General features: G+C 47.1%; 4 protein-coding genes across 12 annotated transcripts; 1 reads left to right on the top strand and 3 right to left on the bottom strand.

Moving 5' to 3' along the window:
- Positions 1 to 1,093: 1,093 nt before the first annotated feature.
- Positions 1,094 to 9,449, bottom strand: LOC122618525. 4 transcript variants are annotated; one of them, XM_043795019.1, is made up of 9 exons: positions 8,842 to 9,449; positions 8,045 to 8,135; positions 7,275 to 7,988; positions 4,737 to 7,199; positions 4,560 to 4,671; positions 3,579 to 3,697; positions 3,250 to 3,466; positions 1,703 to 3,159; positions 1,094 to 1,636 (listed from the first exon to the last, which is right to left on the bottom strand). In XM_043795019.1, the coding sequence occupies exons 2-9, from the start codon at positions 8,123 to 8,125 to the stop codon at positions 1,310 to 1,312; spliced, it is 5,490 nt and encodes a 1,829-aa protein (XP_043650954.1). In that variant the 5' UTR covers positions 8,126 to 8,135; positions 8,842 to 9,449; the 3' UTR covers positions 1,094 to 1,309. The 4 variants fall into 4 exon arrangements, with proteins under 4 accessions (XP_043650954.1, XP_043650955.1, XP_043650957.1 ...); XM_043795020.1 differs by having other exon boundaries at positions 4,560 to 4,668; XM_043795022.1 differs by having other exon boundaries at positions 8,051 to 8,135.
- Positions 9,450 to 9,816: 367 nt separating this feature from the next.
- LOC122618527 (ribosome maturation protein SBDS) lies at positions 9,817 to 10,843 on the top strand. Its single transcript, XM_043795029.1, has 2 exons — positions 9,817 to 10,047; positions 10,131 to 10,843. Exons 1-2 carry the CDS (start codon positions 9,917 to 9,919, stop codon positions 10,756 to 10,758), a joined length of 759 nt encoding a protein of 252 aa, XP_043650964.1. The 5' UTR covers positions 9,817 to 9,916; the 3' UTR covers positions 10,759 to 10,843.
- LOC122618526 (IST1 homolog) lies at positions 10,844 to 13,335 on the bottom strand. 5 transcript variants are annotated; one of them, XM_043795024.1, is made up of 5 exons: positions 13,046 to 13,335; positions 12,247 to 12,979; positions 11,912 to 11,962; positions 11,565 to 11,627; positions 10,844 to 11,292 (listed from the first exon to the last, which is right to left on the bottom strand). In XM_043795024.1, exons 1-5 carry the CDS (start codon positions 13,225 to 13,227, stop codon positions 11,074 to 11,076), a joined length of 1,248 nt encoding a protein of 415 aa, XP_043650959.1. In that variant the 5' UTR covers positions 13,228 to 13,335; the 3' UTR covers positions 10,844 to 11,073. The 5 variants fall into 5 exon arrangements, with proteins under 5 accessions (XP_043650959.1, XP_043650961.1, XP_043650960.1 ...); XM_043795026.1 differs by lacking the exon at positions 11,565 to 11,627; XM_043795025.1 differs by lacking the exon at positions 11,912 to 11,962.
- A 118-nt stretch (positions 13,336 to 13,453) lies between these two features.
- LOC122616913 (radial spoke head protein 3 homolog B) lies at positions 13,454 to 20,039 on the bottom strand. 2 transcript variants are annotated; one of them, XM_043792503.1, is made up of 4 exons: positions 19,706 to 20,039; positions 14,852 to 14,942; positions 14,351 to 14,766; positions 13,454 to 14,277 (listed from the first exon to the last, which is right to left on the bottom strand). In XM_043792503.1, the coding sequence occupies exons 1-4, from the start codon at positions 19,909 to 19,911 to the stop codon at positions 13,755 to 13,757; spliced, it is 1,236 nt and encodes a 411-aa protein (XP_043648438.1). In that variant the 5' UTR covers positions 19,912 to 20,039; the 3' UTR covers positions 13,454 to 13,754. The 2 variants fall into 2 exon arrangements, with proteins under 2 accessions (XP_043648438.1, XP_043648439.1); XM_043792504.1 differs by lacking the exon at positions 19,706 to 20,039 and adding an exon at positions 16,802 to 17,781.
- Positions 20,040 to 20,430: the final 391 nt, after the last annotated feature.

The following is a 20,430-nucleotide window of genomic DNA, read 5'->3' as shown; positions in this document are numbered from 1 at the left end:
CATTAACTGTCTTGCATCAAAAATCTGTAACTCACATTCAATTTATACATTATTTGGTTTAAAATGTGTATTTATGTTTTATAAAACATATTTTTAATGCATTTTTTTGTTTCAAAATCAGACTAATAACGATATTTGAAATATATTCGCCCTTTCATATAAACACAATACTTCAGATATGAAGAGTACTTTATAACACACATAACAATAAATTGATAATTTATGTTGAATTAGGAAGTTTGTAATTAATTTCAATGCGTTCCCTCCTAATTTACGACTTTCCGCGTTTCTATCGATACATCGATTTCCTTCTTCCATTCGCTTTGCGCTTGCCATTCGCCTCTCCACTACTTCTCCACCCATTACTATTTTCTCTTTTTTTCATGCCTTCCCACCCCTTCCTTCGCGCGAGCAGCTGTGAGTCTAACCTAACTTTTTGGCCTGCTAACTACATGGAGGCGTGCTTGTGTGTGTTGTTGCTTTACACGCACGAGTGCGGGTGTGTGCGTGTCCGTCTCCATGTAGGTCGCCATGTAGGTTCTAAAGTAACTACATGGAATAAATCGCGGGTTGGGGAGCTATCAATTAAAGATTAACCAAAATTATGCAAAACCATTCAAAGCTGCAATGCAAGTTGAGCGCGCATGCAATATTTTTAATAGTCTGCAAACTCCTTTATGCATATTTCAGTTGAAGTTGCATTCTGTTCATAAACGTGCCTCGGGGAGTCCCACCATGTAGGTCCCATCTACATGGCGATTCTAGCCTACATGGCGAGACATGCGAAACTGGTTTGGGCAAGGGCGACCACGAAATTCGTTGTAAAATAAAGTGGTGCTGGAAAAGACTCCCCTAGAACCAACAAGTAAGGCATTATTGAAATAACTCAAAACCCTTAATTTTGTTATCTCTGTTTGTAATCTATTCAAACTGGAATTTGGCTGTTTGAAATTAATCAGTCATTCCAAGATCATTGAAATTGTAAATTAATTCAGGGATTAAGTCAAATCAATTTGAATGAGCATAGAATTCATTTTCAATAAAAATTCTCCCTTTTCCCCATCAATATATGCTTAAAAAGCACACACACCAGTTTCTTGTATTTCATACATAGTACTTTAGTCTTTATTTATAGTTTTAGTTTAGTGTAGTTTTAGAGGCAAACGTTAGAATACATAAAATTAATAACCGATGTAATGTAATGGCGTATTTACAGGTGGTGTCGCAGCTGTGGCAGCTGGAGCAGCGCAGGCAGGTGGGTCATATGCGCATCCGGATCGCGAGCTCGCATGGCGAGAATAGGTTGATGCTACGGCTCTATCTTGCGGATCTTTAGACCTCCGCTGGGACCGCGCGGTGCCAGGTGAGCGACTCCGGGCGAAACGCCTGTCGTGGCGGTCGCCGTGCTCACCAGTTGGGGTATCAGTGCACCGCCATTACTGTTAGCCTCCCCGTTTCCATTGCTCGGACTTGAGACGGATCCGTTGTGCAGACGCCGCTTCAGCACGAATCTTTTACCCGTGGGTGCTGCCGTAGTTGTGGGCGCAGGGGCAACCGCAGCGGTTTTCCCTGCCAGCGCTGGCTCCTCGTTCACAGGGTCCACTTCCATGTCAGTGCCGGCATTGTTTTCATCATGCTGAAGGAAAGGATATAGTTAGTGACCGTGACCGTTAACAGGTATACATTTTTGACAGAAACTTACCAACTCACTGGCTGGATCCTCGTCGTCATGGCCCTCCTCCTCCTCAAACTCGGCACTCTCCGTGTCCTCCGGATACTCCACCAACTGGCCATTAAGCGTGGGGAACTCGATCACTGGTAGAATAAGTCGCTGCTGCTGATTGCCTTCGTCCATTAGCTGCTGGATGAGATTGGCAATGTCCTCGCGCTTCTTTGTCACCGTGAGAAAGTCAAACCAGTTGGTCAGCTGCTTGATGGGGAGTCTATAGTCTCTGATTGGCTCGCCAAAGAATTGCTCCACATACTGCAGCAGATATAGGCCGCAATCGGTGAAGTTGTTCTGCTGCGGCACCTTGACGCAGTGGCCCGGCATGTTGTCCTTGTTGAAGACGTGCGCCTGCGCATCCGGCTTCTTCACCCGGTACTCGCATGTGAGATAGTCTCGCAATGTGGCCACCACGCGGCTACGCGAAGCGCCCGCCAGGGAATCAAAGATTAGGATTAGGGGTTGCTTTACGGCTGGCACATCATCGGATGCAAGATTCCTCGCTGGTCCGGGGGCTGTTGGCTGCGAACTGGATAGACTGGGGGTGCTGGGAGTCGTGGAAGTGGGCGTGGCCGCTGGTTCCTTGGCCGAGTTGGAGTTTTCACTGTCATCCGAGGCCATGTCACTCTCATCGCCCTCCGCCTCATCCCTTTCGCTCTCATCGTCTGCTATCCGGCACACGTTCTCCGCTGTCAGCGCCGCTGGGAGTTGTCCTCCCTCTCCCCTTTTCGTCAGCGGGGTTATGGTGGTGTTGCCAATCTGCAGGGACACCTTCTTGCCTCTGGGGCGCTTCAACTGCTGCGGCTCCACTGGCTGATTCGTATCGAACGTGACGGGCCCTTTCAAGTTGGGGTAGCAAATGATGGCGAGGAACCAATGCGACTGCTCGTTGATGGGCACTATAATGAAGTCCTTTTCGAAGATGTCCACTCCCTTGGTCCATTTCTGCACCCTGGCGTGCCGCTTCTGTGCTGCCGTCTGCTTCATGTCCGCTGGGCGCGTTAGCGTTGTGAGTCTCTTGTAGAAGAATGTGCTAAAGATATGTGTCCTGTCGCGCTGTGGCTCCGGAATCAGCGTGTTCCTCAGCCAGAGCAGATAGAAGTCAATGATGATGTCGTTGAGGTAGGACTCCTTGGTGAGGCACACGTAGTCCTCCATGCGGATGCACAGGCCCCCCGTTCCCTTCGGCGGATACATCAGCAGACTAACCTGCTCGTCTGCTCTCAGTTGGCGCGGCGGTGGTTGCGAGCTCTTGTCCTGCGTCTTGCGGTCGGAGTCCGCTATCCTCTCGAGAATCTCGGCGGCATCTGTCGACGATATTTCGTCCACGCAGCTGAACATCGACTTGATGTTACCACGGGCGGACACGGATATGCTGTCGAACATCAGGATCAGGCGGCGAGTGTGATAGCTGTGCGTCTTGAAACCGGTTTCTACAATTGAAAGAATCAATTAGCATTAGTTAGTGTAGTGCCGAATGGTGAAAGAAACGATGAATGAAACTATAATGGACGGAAACTAACGTTCGTGATGCTGATCGTCGGGCAGCTTGAGCTGGTTCTTCACGTACTCGGCGCACGTCTTGAGAAGATATAGCGTGACCAGTGGCTGGGCGGGTTCAACGTTGCCGAAGTGGGCTATCACCTTGATCACCTCCTGCTTGTGGATGTTCAGCTCGAACTTCTCGTCCTTGTCCTTCAGCGTGCCAGCGATGCGAACGCCCTTCGTGGTGAAGCATACCTGTGGGATTGCAAATGCACAATTAGATTGCATTCGATTGTATTATACACATTTCAAGGACAGTGGAATGGGGTAGGAGTGAAGGGTACAGGGTACAGGGGTGACGCCTTACCGGCTCGGTAATCTCGAATCTGTAGGGCACCAGACGCACGCAGCTGCACTTCAAGGATGCGGAAAACTGTTCCGTTTCAGGGACATCCGACAAATCCCTAACATCGCCACGGGAGAAATCTTTAATTGTAGAAAACAAAAACCAGTGGTAGTTATTTAATTGCAACATTTTCCTCGTGGCCACCAGTCACATTTTTTATTCACTCGCGAGTTTTAGATTTTGCCCACACATTTACCTTCATCGTTCATTGTGGTAGAGTGCTTCGTCTACTCGGTGTCGTTAAGTAATTAAATAAAAAGTACTAAAAACCCTGCAGATATGGGAAAATTGCAAAAGAATGAGGAAAACGATGTGTTTTCACGCATTCGCTTTGCGTTTCTGCTTCTTCTTTGCCGACCGTAAAAATGGCGTGCTCTGGCTGGCTGGAGCGCCCCCTGGCGGATTGGCGACGCAACACAGGCGTATGGCGTTGCCAACACGAAATAACTGCACACACAACATTGCTATGCATTAGTGCTGTTGCTAGCTACAAAATGGCTAGATCTAGCCCGAAAATAAACGGGTAACGAAAACTAGCTTAATGTTTAATATAATTTTAGTAAATTATTTTCTGTTGTTCACTTTAATGTTGCCAAAACAAATGTACTGTATCTTTTAGATACGTTTATATACGGGCATACTGTAATCACTGTTTGTATCTGATGTTCTAACCAAATGCATATCTATGTATCTTTTTTCGTATATTAGCCATAAAACGTATCTTAGAAATGTAATTATCATTCTTATGTTGTTTAAGAGATACTTTGTACCCGAGTTCATTCATTATTCACAAATAGTATCTCATAAATTAAAATGAATCTGAGTAAATGATTTATAGTTGAAATGCGAAGTAAAAATGTATCCATGTTCTTTTTATACAATCGATTTATGCAATCGAACACGTATAGTTTATGATATCTGAATGGCATAATTAGGTCTTACCTTTGTACACAAGCTCCTCATCGATCTCTGGGAGAGTTGGGTCGCAAGGAAAGGCGGCGGAAAGTTCATGCAGGTTTCCATTGGAGTTCAGCTTGGAGTTGCTTGTAGGCTGCTGGCAAATAAAACGAAATATTAACAATTGCAAGACAGAGGTATATGTAAATGTAAATAACTTACATTGCCCGAGTCCGAGGTGCCCTCACCCTCGTCGGCCTCATCCTCGCTGCTCAGCAGCACGACGGGATCCACTTCGGGCACCCGTCTGCCTCCCCTGGCGCGACCGCCTCGCATGGCCAGGGAACCGCGACCGCGAGCTCCAACTCCGACTGCGTAGGTCACTCCAGCCAGTTTATTGTTGAATCTAGCTGCTGCCAACTCGCGTTTCTTATCCGCTGCCGTTGGGAGAGCAGACACGGGCTCGCTGGAGGACGATGAGGCTGGCGAGGACGCAGCACTATTCTTGGGCATGTAGGATTTGCGTTTCGGCGGCTCCGGGAAGACGCGTTTGCACCGCTCGCAGCGGGCGTGATCGACGCCAGTGAATCCACACAGCTGGCAGACGGCCAGAAAACCGTCGATCAGTTTCCTGCCCTCCGACGGATTGCTTCCAGCGGAACCGGCAGAGGAAACTGCCCCAACCGTCGAGTTTCCACTGGCCGAACTGGCCGCTTCGCGTTTCGCCTGCTCGGCGGCTGCATTTGCTTGGGCATAGGCAGGCGAGGCACTGGTTGTGGCTGGATTGGGATTGGGATTGGCCGCTGCTCCAGCGACGGCAGCTTGATTCTCCTGGGAACGGTTCATTTGCAGACTCTCCTCCGCCCGTGAAATCAGTTCGCTGGCCGACTCGTGCACCGTAAAGCCGACAGTGACCACAAAGTCCACATTGGCACCCCGATGCTCGACACACTGGATGGTGGTGTTGTGGTCAAAGGGCACGCCGACCTGCTCGAGCAGATCCTGCACCGTGCAGGACTCACGTGGAAGCGTAAAGGTGATCAGACGTTGCTCTCCGCTGGCCAGGATCACCAGCATCTTGGCACTATTCTTGTCGCGCTCGGCTATTTCCTGACCGGCTCGGTTATTCAGAACGTGCTGCGAGTGAATCTCGTAGTTATTGTGCGAAGTCTTCATCACGGATGATCCTTGTGTCACCGCCGCTGGCGCTGGAAGTGGTGCCGCTACTGCCGCTTGCACAGGCCTCTGTGGCTGCATGATCCTGGTGCCGGGGGGCAGGGCGCCAGCAGGTTGTGTGGGTGTTATTTTGGCCGGTGGGCGAACCATGGTTCCAGGTGCCGTGGCTCTCATGGGCGCAAGGCCTGGATTTGGAGGCGGAACTGGAGCTGGTGAGGCCGACAGCGTTTGCCTCTTCTTGTACTCCGCCAGAGTCATGCTTGCTCCACTGGGTGGTCGTATTCCCTGGGGCTGACTCTGCACCACTTGCTGTTGTTGCTGCTGCTGCTGTTGTTGGTGTTGCTGCTGTTGCTGTTCCTCTTCTTGCGGGACAGCTGCTGCAGGATAGTAAGTGGTCAGTGTGGTTCCCGCTCCAATCTGCATGGGCTGTAATTGGTTGGGGGCCACCGGCTGAGCAGGAGGCTGGGGCTTCTGTTGCTCCTTTTTGAGCACGGCCGCCTGAATGCGCTCTTCCAAATCCATGCCTATATTACTCGTTTGGACGACTCCACCTGCGGGCGTTGGAGCAGGCGCCTGAACTGGCGCCGCGACTGCTGTGGTCACCGGAGCTCTGTAACGAATCGGAGCATGGCGCATCATCAGCATTTGCTGGTGCTGCTGCGGTTGCTGTTGTGGCGCCTGCTGCTGCTGTTGCTGGGGGTTTCCATCGGTGACCATGTGTGTGCGGTAGATGTGGCGCGGCTGCTGCTGCATCTGCTGTTGCTGTGTTTGCTGCTGCTGCTGTTGTTGCGGCTGGCCGATATTCGTGCTGATGGTAATGTGCTTCATTTGGCCTTGGGTCACTAGCATGGCCTGACCCTCGCCGCCACCGCTAGTCTGCACCACCAGCTGAGCTCGAGTGGGTCGTACGCCCGCAGGGCGCATATTCCTAACCAGTCCGCCGGGCACAGAGCCCACTGCTCCTCCTCGCGGGCGAACTTGTCGTACTATAGTTGAGGGCGTGAGTGTAGGTCTGGTGGTAATTAGTGTGCCCGGTCGGGCCAACACAGCTCCCCCTCGGGCGGATTTCCTGAACGAGGCTCGTACCAGTTGAGTGCCTCCTGCAGCAGTGGTGGCCACTAGCTGCGGCTGCTGCTGTGCCACCAACTGGGGCTGCTGCTGCTGCTGTGGAGCCTGCTGCTGTTGCTGCGGCTGCACCTTTAACTGCTGGTAGACAACGTTTTGCGTCTGCTGTGGCACCACACGCGCCTGAACCAAATGGGCTGTTTGAGTCGTGGGCTGCAGTTGCATCTGCTGTTGCTGCTGGACTTGTTGATGCTGCTGCACTTGCTGCTGCTGTACGTGCTGCTGGATGACGTGCTGTTGCTGCTGCTGCTGTTGCGGTGAAGTGGCATAAACTACACGATTGTTGTACGGATGTATGGCTTGGCGCATAATCAGCTCCTGATGTTGCGGCCCCTGGATCAACACCGGTTGCTGCTGGACAATCACGTGCGTATTGTTGAGCATCTAAGTGTATTGAAATCGTGTCAATATGTTTCAGAAGTGACAGGTAAATAGAAGGCTATGTGGAACCTAACTTACCCCCAATGGTCTCTGTTGCTGCTGGGTGGTGGTCATGCGATAGACAATCTGCTGGTGCTGTTGCGGTTGCTGTTGGGGTGGCGAGGTCTGCAGCTGCAATGTTTGTGGCTGCTGCGCTTGCTGATGCTGCTGCGGGGGACTCTGTAGTAATTGAGTTTGCCCTTGGGGCGACGCTTGCACTTGGTAGGCGGGTGCGTGTTGCTGATACTGTTGTTGCTGCAGCACTTGCTGCTGCTTCTTCTGCTGCTGCATATGTTGTACGATGGCATTTGGTTGCAGGACTTGCTCGGAAGTGTAGTAAATCTGCTGCGTGTGCTGGATGGCGGGTTGCTGCGGTTGATGCTGCACATATTGTTGCTGCTGCTGTTGCTCCATGTGCAATTGTTGCTGTTGCTGCTGGGGCTCCTGTGGCTGCTGTTGATAGTGAACCTGCTGCACCTGCTGCACTTGCTGCACTTGGTGCTGCTGATGATGCATTACAACTTGTTGTTGCTGGTGCTGCGGTTGTTGTTGCTGCTGCTGCTGCTGTTGTTGTTGCTGCTGCTGCTGTTGGTGCTGTTGCTGCTGATGGGCAAGATCATCGCCGCCGATTATGTGGTATGTGGGTGCCGCCGACTGCTGCGGCTGTTGATATTGAGCTGGAGCCGTCGTTTGGTAGACCACTTGCTGCTGGTCATTGAACACCAACTGCTGGTCATCCTGCAGGACCAGAGACTGAAAGGATCAGGAAATTAGCTAGGTGTTCATCGTGGGCTTCTGATACTACTCACCCCCACCTCATCTTGGGGCACTTGCACTACCTGCAGATCGGAGTAGACGGGCTCCTCCAGCGGCACAATATACTGCTCCATTTTAAGGCAGCTGGAAAGGGTAAGAATTTCATTTAAGATGGAATTGCATATATGCATTTTAAGCCCTTACAAAATAATATTGCATTTTTATACTTTCCAAACGTGACGAGTAATTGCACATTTTATTTAATATGTTTTTTAATATTGTATATAAGTTAAATGTCATTTAATATTTAATATATGCACCTAGAGGCATTTTAATAATATTTAAATTACAATGTTATAAAGTTATTAAACTTTGCACCGAATGTAGCATAACTAAGACACTTCAAACATTTGTGTACTCTTTACAGGTTATATTTTTACGTCTCAGTACAAGCTCTTACTAAATTCCTGAACATTCAATATAATAAAATCAAGGAAAAGTATCTAAATGCTGTAGTAAAAACTATTAGGTGAACAGGAAAACAAGTTTAAACACGTTCTTGTGCCATTTTAAACACACGAATATATAAATTTCTGCCCTTTTTGCAGGCGTCGCATTTTTGAGACTTTTGCACAGCCCTCAAGAACACACACACAAAATCGCACTTGAAAATTGTGATATCTAGCATTTTCCGGGCAGAAACTTGTCAATATGCGGTTGACCTTTTGTGTAAACTAATTCTTTGACAATTTTGCAATATATTTAACTTTTTTTAGACCAATTTATTATACAATTACAGGGCATTTCTTGAGCCTCATTTTTTTTGGTTGGCATTCCCAAACCCACACACCTCCGTTAATCTTCCAAAAATGGCTGGTTTCTGGAACCAATCGCCGTGCCCTCAGCTCGAAACACTTGTTGTTTGGTTAAATCATAGTCGCGCTGTCTTTTTACAATAATCACACGTTAAATATTAGCGTTTTTGCTTGAAACCCGTGGCTTTCTTTCTTGCAATAAAAATGGCGTTCACCATTAAAGGCAGCATTTGGTTGATTTTTCCAATCTGGCAATGCCCGAACTCGAGCGCCACCTGGCGGGCTCGTCAGCTGTTTACAAACACTTTGCAGCGTTGCTTTGGGCCGCTGATTTATCGATGTCTGCCTTGTGCCGTCCTCTTCGCCTAATGTTTAGAGGTCCCTCTGTTTGGCATGTAGCCCGTTTAAAGGGACCACTAAACGGTCGGGCCACTGGAGTTGCCTTAAAATCTTTAGTTTTTCGCACTGAACGCGCTGATTCGGTGATTTCCTTCATTTTGCACCACATTTTGCCGTTATTTAGCGAAAAACAATTGATAACGATTTTTAACGGCCGTTGATATCGCGGTTTTGAGCACTGTGTGTTTTGTTGTTTGCTGCGCGCTCTGGCGAATTGGGTGAGGAAGAAGAAGAAGAAGCGAGGCGAGGGAAAAACAACATCGCTGTTGTGATGGCAAAATGGCGATAGGCGGATAAACTCGATAGCTCGGGAAACTGTGGGTGGAAATAATAATGTATAAAATATATAAAATAAATCCCTCCAAACATAAATACTACAACTATGTTATAAATGTAACAAATATGATAAAAAATTTAACAAATATAATTGAAATTTAATATAAAGCTTTGTGCTCGCCAAATATTTTAATCAAATTTCCAATTAGTTTTTTATCTAGCAAGCACTTTTCGTTCGAAATATTATTATCAAAAATTATAAGCGATTTTAAAACTGTTGAAAATTTCATCATCTGACAATTCAAATGAAATTTTAATGATTTCATAACTAGGGGCATAAAAGGTTTAGTTTCTAACAATTTATCGTTTGCTTCGATCGAAAGTGTTTTGGTATAGTTGGCCATCTCTAATTCCGCAGCTTTTATTTTAATAACAATGTCCAAAATATTTACGCCTACAAATCAAATTCGCCTCACAAATGTCGCCATTGTGAGGCTCAAAAAAGGAGGCAAGCGTTTCGAGATCGCCTGCTATAAAAATAAGGTCCTTTCCTGGAGGAGCAACAGGTAAATGTCGCTAAATGCAACACGTGCACCTTGTGAAATACGTTTTACCTATGTATATTCTATCGCTTTATGTATTCCCATAGCGAAAAGGACATTGATGAGGTCCTGCAAACCCATACCGTGTTCACCAATGTCTCCAAAGGTCAGGCTGCCAAAAAGGACGAGCTGCAAAAGGCCTTCAACAAAACAGATGAAACCGAGATCTGCAAGGAGATCCTGAGCAAAGGAGAACTGCAGGTGTCGGAAAAGGAGCGGCAAAGTTGTCTGGACACCCAGCTAAATAGTATAGTTAACTCCGTGGCGGCTTTGTGTGTAAATCCAGAAACGCGTCGTCCATATCCCGCCTCCATCATCGAGAAATCCCTGAAGGATGCCCACTTCTCCGTAAAGATGAACAGGAACACCAAGCAGAACACATTGGAGGCCATCAAGATTCTCAAGGACCATATGCCCATCGAGAGGTCACGCATGAAGCTGCGGGTTAGCTTCGCTGGAAAGGAGGGCGGTGGCAAGCTCAAAGAATCGGTGGTCAAGTTGGCCAACACAGTGGAGCACGAGGAATGGGACGAGGCCACCTTGCACTTAACCTTGCTGATAGATCCTGGCCAATATCGTGTCATCGATGAGCTGGTGAGGAATGAAACAAAGGGCAAGGGGCTGCTGGAGCTGCTCGAACTGAAGGAAGTTGTGGAGAGCGAGGAACTCTTCTAGGAAATATAATCCCTTAAAAATCTTCTGTTTTTCTTTGTAATCTTGTTGATATTTATGTGAAACATAAAGATGATAACACACACAATTTTATCTGTTATTATTTTAATCTTAGCTTCATCTAAATAAAATCATTATGATTGCGATAATGAGAAGCAAGTTTCAAGGTTGAGAAGTTCAACTGACCAACTACTTAATCCAAAATACAAAATGATCAATAGTTCGTTCCTTACATATATATGTGATTATTTATATAGAACAGGACAGAGATTATAACAAATATACTGTAGTATTAAAAAGGTGATCAGCTGCCCAGCTTTACTTTCGCTTCTTAAGGTTCTCAAAGCGGCGTGACAGGTCATCAAAGTCAATCTCTTCCTCGTCGTCCTTCTTCTCGGCACCTGCGCCCGGAATATCCGGCAGATCATTCGGGACGTTGGGCAGCGAGGGGAAGTCCAGCGCCGGCGGAGCACTTGGCAGCGTGGGATTACCCGGTGGCAGCTTGGATCGGGGTTGAGGTTTGGGTTTGTTGGCATTCTGCGAACGGAATAAAAAAAATTAATCAGTACCTTACATATTTAATAGTAACAAGTTGTGCGAAACCTTCTTTTCTGATATTTAAAAGCCATTTAAAAATAAGTAAATAACATTTTTAATGTTAAAAATTTGTGTTAATTTGGATTTCATAAATAATTCTGTTAAATCATAAGTTAATTCCGTTTTTTATGAATTTTCAGAAAATATAGGTTTGATTCTATAAAATGATATATAAAGTAGGTTCTGGATTTTATCAAATCCAATGTCCTGACCTGGAGATTTACGGGATTAATGGAGGTGTAACGCGGCGGCGGATCATTTTCGGGTTTGGGGCGCTGTTAGGCAAAATTAAAGAAAAGATAAGGCAAATAAAAAATAAAAACACTGGCATAACAAATCAATAAGGAACATCGAGACAAGCAACGAGATAACAGTGGACAGCAAGCTATGAATCATTTGGATGACTGGACTTACACGCACAGTGGACGTCACACAGAGATAAACAAAAGTGGAGGAAGAGGAGAGCCCATAGTAGCGTTTTTCATTTGTTTAGTGATGTTGCAGAACGATAAGCGAGTTAGTTGTTGATTTAACAGCATTCTACACAGAGATAACCTACCAAAATATTCTCATCCGGACTGCCCGAGCCATCCGCATTGTCCGCTTCACGCTGCAACAGCCCAAGAGTCATGCAAAACATGCCAAAGCTTAACTAATAACTATTCTCCAAAAAGGATATATACCTTTACTGCAGTTGCAATCGAATGTATTACTTAATAAGGCCAATAAATAATAATGTTAGTACTTAAAAGCGTATATTTACTAGCTTATCTTCGAGTAGATAGTCTGTGAAGCAGCTCAAACTAATTTATAACTAAAGCGATTGCAACTGCATAAACTATTAATATCCCTCTTCCGATGAACTACAATAAGGCGTTAGAAAAGTATATTTACATTGATAAAGTTGGTGTTCAGATCCTTCTCCTCGGCGCATTTGGCAGGCAGGACTGCAGGCGGTGCCGGCTGATTGGGCGGTATATTGTAGGCAAATGGCGGCGGTGGCTGCACGGGATGTGGCACAGCATAAGCCCCAGCTGGAGCTCCACCTCCTCCGCCGCCTCCACCGAAGGGTGGATAATTGAAGGGCTTTGCGCTCGGTGGCACCGGCATATCGGGCAGTGCTGGCATAGCCGGATAACCAATGAAGCCCATTTGTGGCGGTGCAGCACCACCTCCGCCGGCCCCTCCACCTCCGCTCAAGTTGTTCCGATCCGACAGATCAATCAGATGCGGCTGCTGTGGCTGATCCTCCTGCATGACCTGCGGATCCGGTTCGTACTCGATGTTGTAGTTCTTGGCAATGGCAATGAGGTAGTTCTCCACCAAAAGCTTTGGCGGTGCCTGCAGCGTGAGCTTGTGCATGAGTTTCTCCGACACATAGTGCTCCCCAGTGGCGGTTCTCGATTGCTCGGCGAACTGTGGTCCATATTTGGTCACAAATATGTCCGAAATGATCTTCAGCTCGGCTATATCGCTCTGGAGGCGGGGACACACCCAAACCAGGCTGGCCACCGGCTCGGCAATCCCTGTGTCCAGCTCCTTCATCTGGGTGATCAGGCCGAATCTGGCGAGCAACAGGTCACAGTACATCTCCACCATTTCCATTGCCTCCACCAAGTAGTCCTCCCTATGAATGAATGTACATAGATGATAAATGGAGGGATCTGTATGGATAATATATTCCATCACTCACCTTATGATGTGCTCCACGCGAATCCTCGCCCGCTCCGTTTTTCCCGTGGCCAAATAGTCGGCTATTTCCTTCCTGGACTTTTGCGTCAGCTCCGCCTTCTTCTTCTCCAGCAATTTGAGGCGATTGAGAGCCAATCGAAGATTGGTCTTCAGTTTGTTGTAGTTGGGGCCGCTGGAAAACATCTTCACTTCACCCTGGTCAGCCGAGTTAGTAGTGAAAACAAGAAATTTGTTTAGTGGTGATTCATTAATTTGATAGGGAAAACAATGTGACGTCACGTACAGTGTGACCGTGCGGGCAGACTATAAAAATAACAGCACCTGCAGGACGGTAACATTGAAAATTCCAATTGGCTTGAATAATATTAATCCATTCAAACTAATTAAAAATATTCATAAAAATGCTTGGTTCGGCTTATTTTGTTGAGCTTTATTGGTTGAATTTTCGGTAACACAAAAACCTTTAACAATTATCCAGTTTACAATTTGCCATTCGATTCCATTTCGCCGCCGCCGCTGTGCAATTGTGTTTGGCGCCCAGCTTCGAATCCTGCGGCGAATTGAGTTCTTCGCCAGACACAACAACAAAGTTGCAGCCAACCACGATTTAATAGCAGGTGTGTGTTAGTGTTACACGTGAGTGTTTGTGTGTGTGGGTGTGGGATCAGGATCCCACTCGAAATATGAACTAAGAACTCGAACGCAATCACTTAGAGATGAGGAGGCGGTGGCGGCGGTTCGGGGCACTGCTCCATATCCGTTTCCGATTCGCAGGGACACGCCTCCATCTCATCGATGGCGCAGCCCTCCTCCTCGCAAATACCCGCATCCGGTCCGGATGGTTCCGATTCAGGTTCCTTGTAGCCGGCATAAATCTCGGCACGCTGCTTGATAATCTCCTGAATGATGGCGGTGAGGATTTCGCGCGAGTCCACAATATGACCCACTTCCTCGGCCACCTCGGCGGACAACCACGGACAGACGCTCTTCATCAGCTGCTCCTTCTTGACGGCATCGCTGGCCGGCTCAATGTTCTCCAGCACCTCCGGCACCAGGCTGGCAATGTGTCCCTGGAGCAACTTGGCCGCCGTCACGCTCTTCTGCATCTCAGCGTCCAGCTCCTTGGCAATCGCATCCTGCCGCAGGCGACGCTCCTTCTCCGCCTGCAAACGCAACTCCTCCGCCTCCAAGCGGCGCAGCTCCGCCAGTTCCGCCTCCCTCTGGGCCAGGAATCTGTGGATAACAAGACACCATTATTGGAATCTGAAGAATTCGCATTTAAGTATATGTACACATTGATACGTACTCTTCCTGTTTGCGCCGCAGACTGGCCAGTTCCATCTCGTGGGCCACCTCCAGCATGCTCTGTTCGATGCAGGCGTCCACCAGGACATCGATGATGGGCTGCGCCTCGGCATCGAAGTGGAAGAGTTCGCCCTCGCCGATCTCGGTGCCCACATCCACGCCCACCTTGGCCGGGATGAAGGGCGGCGTTGGCGGCTTCTCAAGAAACAGGTCCGTCTGCGTGTCGATGGAGAACTCCGGCGGACGCTGCACCAACTTCTCCAGATACTTCTCCGTCTGTATGGTCTCGTGCTTTCGGCCCTTGACCGGCGGCGGAGTGCCCAGGACATTGCGCTGATTGCGACACTGCATCGTCCGTTTGCGCAACATATTGCGGCGCCTCAATTCGGCGCCCTTGTCGAAGGGATCCACATCCGTCTGGAGCGGAAAGTAAAGTGGATTAGTCGCGGGTCAGGGCTGCCAGAGAACTGAGCTGAGCTGGGCGGGCTCCGATGGTACTTACCACCAGCGAGGCGTTGCCGAAGTTGCTGCCCTTTATGACGCGACGGTCGTACATGACGTTCTTGTAGGGCTCCGGAGGCGGGACGATGGGCCTGCAAGAGGAGCAAATGGCGGGCAAGGAGTTGCCCAGGTGGGAGCCACCAATTAGTAAGCCTCGACCCAGTTCAACAAACTGCTCATGCAGAAAAATGGATGCATTTTACATGAGTTTTAAAAGATCTCGAAGAAATATGATATACTAAGTTCTTACCATACTATACCATGCAAAACATTTATAACTGCATGATTTATAACTTTTAAAAATATGAATTTAGTACCTATTAAAGCTTAAATATTTCTTTACTTATTAAGTTACGATTTCTTGCAGTTTCAGTGCACTTTGCTTTATTACCCAAGACCCAAATCTGTTGCACTATCAAGGCGATAAACATCAAATTTGTGCATTTCTCGACGCCCTCGCAGGCCGCTTGGCAGGTCATCTCCGATTCGAATCAATTTGGCCAAAGTTCAGTACACTTTTGGGTCAGATGTGAGGGCAGCAAATCGAGTTTAAAGCCTTAAACTTAAAGGCAAATCCCGAGTCCAGTCCGTGGCTGAGTTATTTATGACTTGCTAATTTATATGTATTGCCCCGGCAAGTAAACGGGGAAACAAACATTTCTTGCCGCATATCCACATATGTACATATACAGATTGCGAGTCGAAGAAGGAGTATATAACATTGTGAGACATTGCACTAGGAGAACTTGGCACCTGAACTCGTGACCTATGCAAATTCGCAGCTACTTTTGGCCCACAAACCGGAAGTCACATTGAAGTTGCTGGCGAATGTCTAACAACATTTCTCTGGGTCTGGGTCTGCAGACCACGCCAATCGGCAAATGGAACGAGGAACCGAACCCTGGGTGCGATTTCCTTATGGGTACTACAACTACTAGGGGGAAAATCTAAATTGTTCAGTTTTTACACCATTTGGTATAACTACATATCGTCATTACAGTTTATTTCTGTGACGCTTAGTTATCTGCTTTATAGCTGCTTTATTTAAACGTTGAGGGATATGTCATAAACGTTGAGTGATATTTCATAAACATTGAGTGATATTTCATAAACGTTGAGTGATATTTCATAAACGTTGAGTGATATTTCATATTCCGTAACCCAAAAAGTATGGCCCATTTTGCCGAACAACATCCAATTTGGGCAAAAAAACTCCAGGCAGGACATGTTTTTGTTTTTTATTGTGCCATAGGTGTCCTTCTTCGCTGGTGTGGTAATTGAACGTAATATCCCTCCATTTGTGGCACTATTTTTTCGCTGTTTTTCAACCCATTGTTGTTGTCTACGAAATCTTGATTTAAATTATTTAAGCCCTGAGCTGGGAATATGGGATATTCTCCGCTGGCACGACACATTCGAGGGTCCTTTTGTCCGTCCGTTTGCTCGCATGTTCTTTTATGCAAGGCAAACGAGTTTCCCCATTCGAGAATGCGCTAAATAAATTAATCAAACCGTTCAGGGAATTTAGAAAGTCCAAATGTTATTGGAAAAGCATTTCCAATTGAATTGTTGATGGGTTAATTGTGGAAGTGGGCGTGCCACACATGTTTATCATTTCAAAAAACTTGGCTGACGAAGAGCCAAGTTCCTGTTTATACAAAAAAGAGGTAATCCTTTAAAGGATTAACTTCGGAGCTCTTTAAAGCCCTAAACCTATTTGTAATTGAATTGTTGGGTGTCAATCGATAAAGGCAGTGCGAACTGAAATGGGGAGCTTAGTTCTGGTTCCATTGCAGAATGGCAGTTTAGGTACGTATTACTCATTTGAATTTATGGTAATATATTTTGGCCCACTTTGCCTTGGTCAGTTGTTCGTCCTTTTTTACTTCCCACCTTTTTTACTTCCAACTCCAGCACCCATACCATTTTTGGGGGTTGGTCTTTTTATTACCTCTTGTCGCTGTTGTTGTTGTTGTTGCTGCTACTGCTGTTGTTGTTGTTGTTGGTGGAGCGACGCTGTTGCAGTTGTTGTTGGAACTGGGCCTTGGTGATGTGGAGTCCACCGGCGAGGGACTGCGAATCGTTGCGGGCGGACTTGGAGGCCGCAGCTGTGGCCGCCGCCACTGCCGCCGTGGCACGCACGCCGTTCAGCCGGGTGGCGGTCACCTTCTGCTCCTTGCTCTCGGTGCCGGGCTCCTTGGCGAAATATCCTTGGAGAATCATGGGATAGGAGGAGTAGGCGTAGACATGCCGCCGCAACATGGTGGCCGGTATCATCTGGACTTCATGGGGAGGCGGCAGGAAGATGCCCTGCGGCACTGTGGTCTCGAAACGCGGTCGCTGGGTCATCGCTGGATCCATCCAGGCGCCGGAACTGGCGCTCTGGCGACCGCCGTAGTTCTGCTCCTCCGGCGCCAGGAAGCGCAACTTCTGGCTCAGCTCATCGGCGAAGCTGCGCACCTCCTGGTTGCTGCGCGAGAAGTGGGATCTCTGCGGTGGATTCCCAGCTGGCTCTGCTACATTGTGATCCTCAACGTGGTTAATACCCGGCTCTCGTCGGATCGGACGCACGATGGCCTGTTGGGGTCGCGATGGATAGGAATCGAACTCGGGCTCCTCGGAGGGCTGGTGGCGCAGCACCGAGAACGCGTTGGTCACCACGTGCTGGAATTGGTAGGGACTTTGATAGCGCTGGACGTTGAAGCCGCCGGCGTTGGAGTTGTAGATGGTGTTTGAATCGGAGCTGGACGAGACGCGTCCTGGTGCGTAGGGATAGCTGCTGGCGAAGGAGAAGTTCTGCACGCGATTCGGTCTATTGTCGGTGTGGTGCTCCAGTTCTGCCACCGCTGGCTGTGGATCTGGCTTGAGTTCAGGATGTGAGTGTGCTGGGTGCTGCTGCTGCTCCGTCTCTGGCATGGTCTCCACTTCCCTCTCGGTTATCCCTGCTCCCGGCCACCGGTCACCTCGTTCATTATAAATAGCCACCACACGGTTCTCTCACCCGCCGCACCGAAAAAAGTTAATCAATATTTCTCTGATATTTTTCCCTTTTGTGTGCCGCGCTGGCCGCTCAGGTGTTGCTTGTCGTTGATTGCTTGATTGCTTGATTTCACCGCGGAACACGTACCGCACGGCTCGAATGGCAAACGCCAAATGACCAAAGGACTCGCAGGACTCGTAGGACTCGCGTTCGGACCCAGTTTCGACTTTGGATTCGGCCCGTGGTCAGCAGTCGTCGTGCAGACGAAGAAATATATCGTATTCATTCTATTCGAAGTTTGTTTTGTAATTATTTTTAGGAAGCAGCAATTAAGCTTTTACCTCAAAAGATGTTTACAATAAAAATAATTCATTTGGCGCGGGATATAATTTTTCTGTCTATATACATACTTTTTTTTTCAAATTTTTTTCGAGTGTATCTGGAGGTTAGCGTCGTAGTTTGAGCCACCTGATGGGCAGGTGTTGCAATAATAATGCGAACTGTTAACAGTCGGTGGCATTGGCATGGCCAAATCCACGTTCCCAGGAATTCTACTTTGCATAAGAGCTTTTTTCCACCCAAGTAGTTTCGCTGGGTCTCCAATTAAAGGTCCTGCCCGCCCGGAGGACCTTGAATTTCATTCGATGGTGTCCACATTTCCTGTCACATTGGACTTGGAGATGACTTCACGCATTTCCCTGCCTGACATTGAAATTGGAGGTGGGTGGTGGTCCTATTACTTGGAACACCTCCCAGCTAATGTCAATGGCCAAGGTCAATTGCTTGGACGGCCTGATAAGCGGAATTCAACAGGGAACTAGCATAATTAAGTGGATTTCTTAGCACTCGAAGGTGGCACTTCTTTTTTTTCACTGGCAATAAGGAAAGGTCAGTGAATAGATGAGAGATTATTGTAACTAGAATTGGGAGGTCCAAGAGCTCCATCATACTTTTATATGATTAAATTCTGTGACTGACCTTAGAACTTCACGAGAAACACATAAAAACACAGTATTGTTATCCTAATCCACACTTTATGTACTAATATATTGGTTAATTTGGCTTTAGAGAGTGAGAAATTGACTACAACTTAATATAGATACACTACACAGTTTATTGTGTTTTTATCATATTTTGGGATCATCCTTATTCCCTGTTTGACCTTAATCCGACCCAAGTCCAGCCCCCGTCATTATCTGTAGTCAGATATATTTGTACACCTTTATGATAGTGCGTCAATTTCTAGTTTTAAGCACTCAACGACTTGCACACTCCTCATAATTTCCCCTCGCATCGCCTTTCATGTCCTGAGTACACAGGACATTGTTTCTCTCATTGTTTCGCTTCAGGACACGAATGTTTCCACACACAATCGTACCGAGTTTGCGTGTCCTTTAGCTGGGCCATTGTATTGACCATCACCCGAGCACGGCGAGCGTTTAATAATTTATTTACGCAATTTATGACTTTCGTTTTTGGTCTTGGGTTCCATTGACCCCAGTGGGGAGACATACAAATGTGTCGAAGAGCCCCATCGAAGGCGTTACCAAACGCATTGATTTTGCAACTATAAGATACCCTTTAGAAAAGGGATAATATCCATGATGTTTCACATGAGTTTGGCATTTGAATTGGTTCATATTTTTAACCCCATAAGTGATATATTCATTATTTACTTAAGCTAAATCTAATCGAAATGCATATGTACGTATAAGTTATAAATTTTGTCCTAACTTGGGAAAGTTACCTATTAATAATACAACTGAATATAGGCTTCTGTCTAAAGCATTAGGCAGTCAATATGCCGCACTTGTCTCGCTCTAATTACAGGGTAAGCTTGGGAAATTCTTTGGGTGGTTTCTGTTTGGTACTCACTTGGGGCAACCTTTGATTTTGATCGGCTTGGGATGGCTGGCCCACCAAAATGCCTGTTTGCATGGTGGCGCTGGACAAGGATTCTCGTGCCATTTGAGCTGCATCTCGGTGACCTCGGTTCCCTTGATGCCGGAACTGAGGAAATCCATTCCAGAGCTCTTGCCCCCACCACTGGGCTTGTACTCCCTCTTCGGGATCGTCGGCATTGTTCACTCTTGCTATGTTACGTTTTCAAGGTTTTTAGACACTTACAATATTTATCGGGTAAAGGTCTACCGCTTGCCGAAATTACGTGTAAAAAAGTGATTTATTTAAGTGACACATATTTACAGGCGTTCTCTGCCTTATGTTTTGATTTCTTTAAATTAAATTATTAAATATTTGTATTTTTTTAGGTGTTATCCGACATTGGTCAGAATTTGTATCCAAAATAAACAACGACGGCGGAATTTCCTCAGTTGCCATGGGAATTAAAAGTCGGCATTGTTAAACTGTTGCTGTGAGGGGATGGGTTTTTTGGCAATGCGACTTCTTCCTTCTAACACTCGATATATTTTTTTTATCGGGATATATGGATTTGAATATTTCCTGCAATTTTTCTATCACACTTTCGATTAGCTTACATATGGTCACTGCCTTTGCCCTTATAGTATTCACTACTAACTATCTTTCAGTATGAGGAATCTATTTTTATATCTCCGCAGCAAGACGAATCTGAGGCAAGG

Source organism: Drosophila teissieri, chromosome 3L (genome assembly GCF_016746235.2).
Source record: "Drosophila teissieri strain GT53w chromosome 3L, Prin_Dtei_1.1, whole genome shotgun sequence".
In the NCBI taxonomy this organism is placed as follows: domain Eukaryota; kingdom Metazoa; phylum Arthropoda; class Insecta; order Diptera; family Drosophilidae; genus Drosophila; species Drosophila teissieri.
Note: the sequence above shows the minus strand (reverse complement) of the source record. Positions and strands in the feature narration are given on the sequence as shown.